This window comes from Puntigrus tetrazona, chromosome 19 (genome assembly GCF_018831695.1).
Source record: "Puntigrus tetrazona isolate hp1 chromosome 19, ASM1883169v1, whole genome shotgun sequence".
Classification (NCBI taxonomy): domain Eukaryota; kingdom Metazoa; phylum Chordata; class Actinopteri; order Cypriniformes; family Cyprinidae; genus Puntigrus; species Puntigrus tetrazona.
The window spans coordinates 12,813,014-12,824,748 of NC_056717.1; the positions used below are offsets into that span (position 1 = coordinate 12,813,014).

The 11,735-nt window shown below is 39.8% G+C and overlaps 1 protein-coding gene across 2 annotated transcripts in view; it reads left to right on the plus strand.

The window, feature by feature from the left end:
• The window catches only part of gatad2b (GATA zinc finger domain containing 2B), a 35,823-nt gene that overhangs the window by 19,037 nt on the left and 5,051 nt on the right, over positions 1 to 11,735 (plus strand). For both annotated transcript variants that reach the window (XM_043217726.1, XM_043217727.1), the window contains exons 2-10: positions 3,810 to 4,169; positions 4,754 to 4,883; positions 4,995 to 5,126; positions 7,640 to 7,768; positions 8,141 to 8,311; positions 9,457 to 9,826; positions 9,960 to 10,162; positions 10,811 to 10,921; positions 11,108 to 11,306. In XM_043217726.1, coding sequence (XP_043073661.1) covers positions 3,811 to 4,169; positions 4,754 to 4,883; positions 4,995 to 5,126; positions 7,640 to 7,768; positions 8,141 to 8,311; positions 9,457 to 9,826; positions 9,960 to 10,162; positions 10,811 to 10,921; positions 11,108 to 11,306 — 1,804 coding nt within the window. In that variant the 5' untranslated portion in view covers position 3,810. The remainder of the gene's footprint in view (positions 1 to 3,809; positions 4,170 to 4,753; positions 4,884 to 4,994; positions 5,127 to 7,639; positions 7,769 to 8,140; positions 8,312 to 9,456; positions 9,827 to 9,959; positions 10,163 to 10,810; positions 10,922 to 11,107; positions 11,307 to 11,735) is intronic.

Here is an 11,735-nt window from a genome sequence, read left to right on the forward strand (position 1 = left end):
AACTGAATGTTACCAAATTTTTATTAACCCCAAACACAAGCATTTAAATAATGTATATGTTGATTGTGCCTTTGCACCAGGACCTGTATGACATTCGCATCACAAAGAGCATCAGCTGTCAACACACGGATGAGAAACTCTCCTTCGCTGTCTGTCTATGTGGTCTATTAGTGGTACCATGCTGCTTTTCTCCTGACCGATACGTGTGTCCACGCACCTTTGATCCCAGCTTCGCTCCGGCGCATCACATTATACACAATCCCTCGCTTGCAGATACACTGAAATCAAAGTTAAGGAGTCCTAGGGCAAATGTTTGAATTCTGCATGACCTCAAACTGAGAGGGGAGCTCGGAGGTGTCAGAGATGAACTATGAGTATTCACGATGTGCTTTCTTTTAAAAGTGAATAGATTCTGTTTTTATTTTGTCTGCTTTACACTATAAAATTGTGTTCACTTGGCCTGCGTTTATGCTGTATTCATATTAAAATGTGTACTTAATACAGCTGCCCCTACATCCTTACCAATATGATTATAACACATACTTCAGCTAGATAAAAATAGATTTCCTAGATTCAATTCTGATTCTCAAGCTGTCAATTTGAAAAGAATTCATTAGTTTACAAGCTCTTGATTATTTTCCGTTTTGATTTATTTATGATTTCTTTTCTCATTTTAATTGGACTACAATTTTGAGCTGATTCTCAGTCTTAAGATCTTGATTTGGTTACATTATGAATTTTGTATGATTCATTTACAAGATCTTGATTTAATTTAATCAGTTTTTGATTCTGATTCTATTCTCTCGTTTTCAATCAATTCCGGTTCAATCCGATATTTTATTTTTATTGTCAAGCTCTTGAATGAACTGGGTTCATTCCAGTTTCCACTATTCCAATAATCTAAGATTAAAAATGTACATACTTTTTTTTTTTTTTTTTTTTTTTTTTTTTTTTTTACTTCATTGAAAGAACTGGTTCATAAGAGTCATTTGTTTCAGGAATCGTGCTCCATTGGTCACAATGTACGCTTTCATTCACAAAAAAACTGGCTCATTCATTTGTGGATTGAGAAGCACTGCACAAATACATTTTCTACGCTTCTCAAAATTGCAGTGTAAAAATATTAATATTAGGAGGATTAATAAATAAATGACCCCAACCCTAAGTTTACAGATATACATACCTTTTAAATATCTATATAATTAAAAGGTTTACTCTCACTATATGCGGGGGCCAAAGAATTAATACTGGGCAAGCAGCAGTACCTGATAATGTTCTACCTTTAGACTGAAGCTATGAGCAGAATACAAATGCATCAGACAGATAAAGAGGTTCCAGCTCAAACAATAGCCTGCATAGAGTCCTGCACATTCACTGTCCAGACACTCCCTGTGTGTGTGTGTGTGTGTGTGTGTGTGTGTGCGTGCATGTGTGTGTGGGAGGGGGGAGAGCCTCTCTCTGCCCTCTGGCCATGAAGGGTCCGCCCAAGCGTGCCTAACTAATAAAGACGAGCAAACACACACATGATCATTTAGATCTGTAGTACGTGACACATGTCCAGAATGCTGCAGAGTCTTATGTGTACACACAATCAAATCTGCACTTGAGCACGCATGACCCCGCAGTGTATGTGTGCGCTTCGCATGAGAACACACACAATCTCTCTCACACACACACACACATGCACACACACACACACATGCAGCGATTCAGTCACGTTATAGACTGGCTGTTGGGCTCCCGTGTGCCGTGTTGTGCTTTTGTCCGGAGGGGAGAACAGGAAGTTAATGGCTGACTGTAAGAATGCAGCATAGAGATTGGCTCATCTGGCGCTTCAATAAACCGATGTCAGTGCTGGTTTAAACCGTTTATTGGGTTAACTGTGTGTTAAAATCAAACACTCATATTACACCGTTTTATACAGGGCATTGTTTTGGGGTTTTACTTGTGCACTTAAGAATTTGTGGTCCTGATGTGTCTCATCATACCATAAATTCAATTTTAGGAGACAACACTCTCTGTCTCGTAGATGGAGAGGATGTCTTCCAGGCATTTCTGTCTTTTTAGCAAGACTGTGCTTTTTATCAATCTACTGCGCTGTAGTTTTCTCACTGTCTCCCAAAACGGGCTTCTCGTGCTGGATCCTAGATCCGATAACAGAGCCGTTGCACAGGAGTTAGTGTACCATGAGCTGATGAATGGGGCTGAGGCGGTCAATTAGCGAGGCACCAACATAAAGGAATAAACCGAAAGACGTTTCAGTAAATAATTTTATTGAAAAACTATTGAAACGTTTTAACCGAACAATTACATCTGATGTTTTCCCCATGTACTTAGATTTAGCTCCATGTGCACCTTATTAGTGTCATTGTAATAAACATCTTATATGTAGGTGGCCTCATAAAAGTATTAAGATAATTTTGTACACCTATTTCATATGTGCTCCCAGACAAGCATTTCTTTGGGGAGCTTTGTAAGTTTGCTTAGACCAGAGTGACGAAAGTCTGTGTAAAACATTCTCTTATATGGAGATGTTATGGGCGTGTGTTATGCAAATTACTAACCTTGGGCACTCTGGTGCTTATATAGATTGCTCCAAATTCATTAACATTAAAACAAGGTTAAGAACTAATTCACGTTCTAACATGCAAGCGGTGAATTAGATGGGAATTTTTTTTATGCGTATTAATGTAAATGTGACCCAGTAATTTCAGCCTTCCAAAACACTTTTAGTCCAAATGTAGGCGATAGATTTTGAAAGCATCTCATGTGTTTTCGGAGTCATCGTTTCCTGTTTTTCTTTTATTCAAACAAGCTGATTTTATTCGGCTGTAAAATTAAATTTACAGCCAAAATGTAGTGTCTATAATGCTAGCTTCACAAAATGTACTTTGTTTCAGCTTATTTACCTTATTTACCTACACACTTTTAACTTTAAAATAATAAAAATACATGTATTTAAAAACTATAAATGGGAAAATGCGTGTATTTGTCAGTTGAAAGCATTGCTGTTGATCCACCAGCGAAACTCCACTTCATCAGAGAAAATTCCTCTAATTATAGTCCTTGAGTAAGACTTGTATCTTCAGTCAGTAATCTGGTGCCAGAAATACGATCCCGCAAGTGGGGAAAGTCGGTCCCCTCTCAGTGACCGCTTTGTGACGTTGTCAGTGGGAGTTTTAGGAAGCTCCGCTCGGCTGCGTGTCTGCGCTCAGAAATGACTCTTGCCGTAACAGGCGCTGAATGTGAGGAAGGGAGACCCTCTCTACTAGCAGCCCGAGCAAATTTCCTCCGTCAAACCATGAAAGTTACACTGATTTGTATGTAATGATCATGTAATTTATCAATTAAGCCTGGAGAGGCCTTGGTTCTTGAGCACTGTAGTCCACAGCCTCAGCACGAGGCAGACTAATGGCTCTGTTAAGTCTGTGGGCGTGTGAGGAGTCATAGTAGATCTCTCTCACTCTCTCTCACTTGCTCTCAGCTCTTTCGCTGTACAAGAATAATTAAGTGATTTGCATTGGTCTCAAGCAGGGGAATTTGTACTGATTCCTACAGATTAGGGCTGCCGCGATACCAAAATTTCGGTATTTGATACCAGTACCACTAAAATCTCTTGATACAGAATGTACTTTTGAACAGCATGCATTTATTTTCGTTTAAAAGTTAACTTGTTGTTACTGTTTATCAAGTAAATTGTTTAAAATTCTGTTACTTTACTTATTTTATCAGCTTTGCACCTGCTTTGTTGCTACGGGTGATTAAAAGCATTTGTACTTAAATGTTCTCTCTGTCTGTGTCACTGACAGGATGGAGCGGATGTCTGAGGAGGCGTTGAGGCTGAACCTGCTGAAGCGGGGTCTGGAGGCGCAGGATGAGCGGGACGAGGCACTGGCCAAGCGCCTGAAGATGGAGGGTCACGAGGCAATGGAGAGGCTTAAGATGCTTGCCCTCCTCAAACGCAAGGATCTGGCCGCTTTGGAGGGGGCGGCGGTAGCGGCAGCAATGGCGGAGGGCAAAGGCCCCGGGGGCAGCCAGGGGCTGATGGGAGCTGTGGCCTACGAGGAGAAGATGAATGGAAGTTTGAGAGTCGGGGGCCATGGAGGTCCAAGTAAGAATGGGAAGGAGAACATAGTGGATGAGCCAGTGGACATGAGTGCCAGAAGGAGGTGAGGTTAAAATGCTTAGTTCCACAAATCCTTTACATGTAATGTTATAAAGTGTTTTTTTTTTTTTTTTTTGTTTTTAATGGTTTGAATAAGTCTCTGTCTCTCTCTCGCTCTCTCTCTCTCTAACCTAGTATTATAATTTTTCTTTTCACTTTTACTTAGCTGCTAAGTATATCTCATTCGATTCAGTTTAACTTGATATACTAAACTGAATTGAATGAGATATACTTAGCAGCTATCTAAAATTATTAATTTTTTTTTATAAAGTGTGTATGTATAAAACAAAATTATTAAAATGAACCACGAAACTACTAGTGTGAGTAAAATGAGTTATATAAATAAACTTGGGCTCATGTACTTTGGGTCAGTCGCTTGCTTGATGCATCTCTTTGGAATGTAAATTTCAGATGATTAAAAAAAAAAACAGGTAATATTCTGGGAAGTAGAGTATGTTTTTGCTGTATGGTGTATTGCTGTGATGGCGTAAAGGGTTTTATCCTGCAGGTGTTGTTAGGCCTTGCTTTTTTTTTCATCTGGACTATTTAAGTTGCTCTTAAAACTCCCTCTATTTTTGTTCTTCATAGCGATATAGTTCGAGAGCGACGCACTCCATCACCAGACGTTATCATTTTGTCAGACAACGAGGCGTCCAGCCCCCGGAGCACGCCTCACCCTGAGGAGAAACAGCATCAGGCCAACCTGGAGATGTTTAAGGTGCAGTATCCCATGGAGGAATCACAGCTATTGTTGGTTACCCACCATTAAACCCTTTGAATGAGTCTGCTGAACCTGATTGCTGATCTCTTGTGTGCGTTTCTTCTGCAGGGGAAGACTGGCGACGAGCGGCAGCAGATGATCAAAGCTCTCCGAGAAGAGCTCAGGCTGGAGGAGGCCAAGCTGGTGCTCCTGAAGAAACTCAGACAGAGTCAGATGCAGAAGGAGAATGTGGTGCAAAAGGTCAGAACCGTACACAGTGTCCTGTGCCTTACTCTAATCTTGATGCCAACTGAGCCAGTAACTCTACACTCTGTCGACTGTGAATTTGAATTATATTTATTGGATGGACAGGCATGTTGAGGACCGTTTTGGAATTGAGAAAACATCTCAGCCTCATACCTGCCATACCGCTGTGCTTGTGTTGTTGTGTGTGTGTGTGTGTGTGTGTGTGTGTGTGTGTGTTAACTCAGTGCAGATCAGGCAGGCAGCAGTACCTTTAAGAGGCCAGACACATTACAAGCTGGCTTTGATATCACTGTCATTTGAATTTAAAAGGACTAAAATACATGATAATGAAGTCACGCACAGTGTTTTTGTAAATAAAATCATACTTTTTTTAGGTGGTCGGGCAAAATACAGTGGATGGAGTAGAATAAGAAGTCCATTAACTGCAACTGCTCCTGATATAAACAGCTTACTTTTTTTTGGGGTTTATTTTTTTTATGGATCTTATTTTGCACTTTTCTGACATAGAAGCCTACAGTTTATTGTCATCACCTATGGCTGAACAGTAACATTGGTTTAGGCCATATTTCTCAACATGCATGCATTAAATCAAACAAAATTATAATTTTAAATTAATTAATTTATTTTATTTTATCTGTTCATTGAAGATCCTGAAAAAATTATCCCTGTTTCCACATATACATGTTACCTGTTTTTTCCATATATATATATATATCTTGACATGCAACTCAACGTTACAATGATTTCTGAAACAATGCAATACAGAATACCTTTTAAGAATATACACATGCAAGTGTTTGTTTATATATACATAATAGAAATATGCAATGAACACAAACACATTATTTAAAAAAAACTAATTATTTTGGATGCGATTTAGTCGTGATCAATCATTTGACAGTACTGATTTTTACAGAATTTTTGGTGAAATAAATTCAGGTTTGGTGAGCTAAGAACTCTGTCTTACTGACTCCAAACTTAATGATACCATGCAAGTTGATGCAAAACATGACAAAAATGCATATGTATATTACAGATAAATTCAGATCATAACTGTTTGCAAATGTACACAATTCTGCTATAGTGAATATTAATTATGTCACATGACTTGCTGAGCCAAGCAAATTATGAACCAGAACAAATCAGTTAATGTTTGCTATAACTGCTATAGATACTTTTTTCTTTCTTGTAGTATTAGTATTAGTATTATTATTTATCATTTTGCCACGTGTGCTAAAGTGAGTCGCTCTGCTGCCATAAAAATGCTTTGATATCGACTTGAAGTGTAGCTACTTTTTAACATTCTGTGTTCAGAATCTTACTGTGAACATCCTCTTCCAGTTTTTGTGAAACCAGCTCACAATCGGCTTTTCGTAGTTGTCTCTGAATATTAAACCATAATTGGAGAACGCACTTTAGAATAAAAAAAAAAAAAAAAACCCTAAACTCGGCACTGACTGATTGTCACAGTGTTGTATGCTGTAAATCTGCCTGTATTTGTGCTCTACATCACTGCAGCTCCTCTGTACAGCATGTTCACCTTCACCGTTTTAGCACCAAGCAAAATAACCTCCCCTCGTGTCCAGCTGAGTGTTATATTAATGCCAGGAAAAACTGTCGAGGTAAATCGTTTTATTGTTGAAAGGACGTTAGTTGCTAGCGGGGGTGAAATAGGGTAACAGGGAGCGAGATGGGCAGCCATAACCTCATAGATACCACATCACAGCTCTGTGTAATGTTTGTCCATGTACTGTGCCATTGAGATGTTTTGTCTTTGCTTCTCAACTCAGTGTCTGTCTAGATGCAGGAACAGCCCATAGACACTCACTTTTGTATGACATCCAAGTGCCACAACCCACTTGCTTTTAAGCTGGAAGGTGAACATTTGGTGCTACTGAGGCATACAGTATTGTAATAATGTTATTATAATCAGCTTTTATTATTATTGTAGTATTTTTTTTTTAACCACAGCATTAATTTCTTTATGGATTGTTGTTATTAATATGCATGGCAATGCATTGATTTTGGACATGCACAGTAGTAATAACTATTATTTGATTTATGTGTTATGTTCTTGAAATGTCCTAGCTTGTAAAATGCCATAGATCAATATGCAAATCATAAATTCTACTTCATATTTGCAAAATAGGTGTGAGGCATCACAGTTTGCCTGTATGATATCACTAGGCTGTGTTGGTAGAAAAGGCTATCAGAAAGCTCAATGAATAAGTTTGGGACAGAATTACTTGTTTGCTGAACAATGTATAAGGGAAGTGCTCGGATCAAAAAGGAAAAAAAAAATCCAGAACAATCAGAAAAATGTAAAACAATACCTATTTTGTGCTTCTAATTGGTGGAAGTTACACAACCGCTTTAACTTAAAAAAAAAATGGTGCTAGCATTCCACTTTGTGTTTTTTGTTTTCTTCGTTATTTGACGTTATAATGAATCTCTGTACAGTATGAGGTTTTGATGGAAGGACTCTGACCTCTCATTTCTCTCTTCAGGTGCCGGTGGTCCAGAATGCCCCGTCATCAGTGCAGCCGTCACCCATGCACAGCTCTCAGGGGCTTGGGAAACTACCCGTGCGGCCTGGCATGCACTCATCTGAGCCTCAGAGCCTGCGCACTGCACAGGTACAGGGGGTTTTATGCGCACCAGTGTATGCCTTTCTAATTTATATGAGCAGTGATTGTGTTTTTCCTTACATGCATTACCGATGATTTCAAACACATTGCACATGGATACTCCTCATTATGCTGTACGCATTAGACTGAACATGTTAGAGCCTGCTGTTGGTTGCCATGGGAGCAGCACCTTAAGATCAGCATAACTGTATAGATTGGTACCAGTTACCATTTTTAATTACGGTCCATCTGTTGAGTACAAACAAAGCATTTGATGTCAACGCTCTGCAGTCTGATATGCAGTGTCTGCTGACATCTAGTGGTCATGCATTGAATTGCAGAGTTATTAATGATTCTGAATGTGGTGTTTTCCCCCCTCAGGGCCACACAGTAATCAGGTCTGCTGCCAATGCATCTTTGCCCCCAATGATGATGTCACAGCGGGTCATTGCACCCAATCCTGCCCAGTTTCAGGGTCAGAGAGTGCCCTCCAAGCCTGGCATGGGCCGCTCCTCCACAGGTGGTCTGGGTAACGCAGTGAGCTATCAGCAGGTACGGTCAAACAGTCTCATAGCCATTAGTCCTCATTTGTTTTGTGGGTTTTCTCTCCGTAGTTTGACGTTGAACTTTTAAAACTATTATACAATGTGAACGGTTCACATGTTTTTGTTGTTTTTTGTTTGTTTTTTAAGGTCATGATCTGTTCTGGGAGTTGCTGTGACAGATTAGTGCTTTGCTCAGTATATTTATTACTGGTCTATTATAAAATGCTGAAGGCATGAACTAGGAGTGATATAGCCAAAGTATGTTTTTTTTTTTTTTTGACAGTGTATACACGTTAAACAGTTACTTTTAAGCTGTCATAATGTTTTACAGTGTTGCTGTTTTTAATAGTATTTTTGATCAAAGGCATGAAGCATTAGTGAAGATAATCTTTCAGAAACCAAAAAATATCTTACTGGCCCAAAATCTCTGAATAGTAGTTTGTATACATCTCAATACTTGCACAGAATATTTAATATTAAATATATTTAATATTAAACCAATTCTCACTGTTAACTAGTTGCTTATTAGCATGCCTGTTACTAACATATTGGCTGGTAATTAGTGCTTATTAAGCACCTATTCTACATCCCTAATCATACCTTAAGAACGATTAATGAGCATGAAATAAGGAGTGTGAGGTGAAAGTTGAGTGATGAGAACTGGACATTTAAAATAAAGTGTGAACGTTAATTTCATGTAATAACCAAATATTTGCCCTATATGTTTTTTTATATATATTTTTCATGTACATTTGACATGCTGTTCTCATATATATCTGTGAACACTTGAGTAATTAAAGCAATTTTGAACCCATTTATTCAAGTGTACAGTTTGAAAGAAACCGAATCAATGGTCGTTCTCTCTTCTTTCTTTTTTTTTTACTCCTGATGTTTAAGTCATGTTTTAAAATATCTCTTCCTTAGGATGGTGCATAAAACAAGTGAACTGAAACGGCCTCGGCTTAATAGCCAAATAAAAATTGTGCATAAAATCACAGCCATATTCACAGTGCTGTTTAGTTTTATATCGCCAACAAAATCATATTGAATATGTCGTATATTCAATACATGGCCCAGCTGCAGCATGAATCATTCATAAAAATGGATTATGTGGGTTACTGACGATATGCCCTTTTGCTTTGTGTGATGCAGGCTGCCAGCCAGCAGGTGGGGGTCTCGCAGCGTTCGGGCTCATCCTCGGCTATCTACATGAACCTGGCGCACATGCCGGCAGCAGGAGCAGCTGGTGTGGCTGGCGTCGGGGTAGGTGTGAGTGGGGTTGGTGCCGTCAGCCCCTCCACCCTTTCCAGCGCCTCCAGTGTGGCTTCTCTGAACGACCAGGCCAGCAGCCAAGCAGCCGCTAAACTGGCCCTCCGCAAGCAGCTGGAGAAGACCCTGCTGGAGATACCTCCACCTAAACCTCCAGCACCCCTGCTGCACTTCCTGCCCTCCGCTGCCAACTCTGAGTTCATCTACATGGTGGGGTTGGAGGAGGTCGTGCAGAGTGTCATTGACAGTCAGGGTAGGAGCAAGAGAAATCACCCGCGCCACAAAAACATACTGCGTTTTGAATTGCATTGATATCTAATGCATATTGTAGTACTGATTCACGGGTTAATTCTGCTCGCTGAACACCCGTTTTCTGCTTTTGCTAGGAAAAATGCGAGGGTCACTGCCACACGTGGAGCCGTTCTTCTGTGCCCAGTGCAGGACTGACTTTACGCCACACTGGAAGCAGGAGAAAAGCGGTCGCATTCTCTGTGAGCAGTGCATGACGTCCAATCAGAAGAAGGCCTTGAAGGCCGAGCACACCAATAGGCTCAAGAACGCTTTCGTTAAGGCTCTGCAGCAAGAACAGGTCAGTCAGTATCTGGAGTTTTTATTTTACTGCTTATGGACTTGTCAGGATTCCAAAATGTGAATGAAGAAATGAACCTCGATGATTCTCTGTACACGTTCAGTTTCAGTAACGCACCACAAACTTGTGTGCTACAGTACTGTTATTGTTACTAAAATTAAAAATGGTTTAATAGCAACAGAAAATTTGAAATTAAACTGAAATTAAAGTATGCAGTTTCTGTGCTATTAGTGTCACCGAGTGACAAATGGGACTGTATTGTAACAAAATGACAAACTTCACCTTTTATGATAAGGTACAAAAAAAAGTTAAATAAAATTAGAATAAAATCTGAGCTGATCCATTATATTAATACGTACTATTATAGTATATAAATGATATTAAATTAGCACTGGTAACCTACAAAGCACACTGCTTTGTTAAAAAAACCCGAAAGGCATATAACCTTTTTTTTTTGTCAATTATGCTTCAATTAATTTGAGTAATTATCAAACAAATAAAATATACAAATAATATGTCATTTTGTTATTTATTCAGGAAGAGCCACTATTTTTAGTAGAAGTGGTAGTAGTATTGAATGTTTGCTGACCTTGCTCACTTTTTCTGTGACTGCATGTTGACTTCCTGTTTCTGTCTCTGTCCATTCAGGAAATAGAGCAGAGGTTGCAGCAGCAGGCTGCTCTGTCCCCCAGCTCTGCCCAGACTGTGCCCAGCGTGAGCAAAGGGGAGTCCATGATCCGACACCATGCCCTCCGACAGGTGCACACTCTCATTGTGTACAAATAATGGGATCTCATGAGACCCTTTTTATGGATTTTGAAATGGCCGTTTTATTCTGGCCCTTTAGCTAATCACAGATTTTAATGAGCGATGATTCTATCAATTTAATGGTGCGAAGAGGTGTCATGAAATTTAATGCTGATTCAGTCTCATTTTCTCTTTCAGACTCCCCAGCCACAGGCCGCTCTGCAGCGGGGCCTGTCCAGCTCGGCACGAGGTGTCCTCTCCAACTTCGCCCAGGCCTCCCAGCTCTCAGTGGCCAGTGGGCTGCTGGACATGACAAGCAAGCGCTGTGGCAGCAGCAGTTCCAGCAGCAGCAGTCGGGCTCAGCATGACAGCCGCAGGCAGATCTACAACATCCCTGGTAAGATGATGCAGTTTAATTAGGAACGCGCAGCATACCTTAACTACATGATTTTAAAAAAAGCACGTTGAGGAAACGCAGGGGTTAAGGATTAATTAGGGAGTCGCAATTTGTTAAACTGACATTCATCCGCCCAGAGGTCCGGTCTCAACTCATTGATTATGCAGTTCTTGACATGCTGTTGGACCCCCAAGTAGACCGACTAGAATAAAATGACCAGAGAAAGTGCTTTATGATAGCGTCGAAGATGAAATAAAACCAAACTGTTTCCACCTGACAGAGATTTCGGGATACAGAATACTATAAATCAGTGAAAGTCAACGCTCTCTCTTTATTTGAGCAATGCCTGGAGCTTATGCTTAATAGATTTTAGGATGTCATCACAAAAAGGATTTAATTTAGTTAATAAAATATAATGATTGAAGTTAG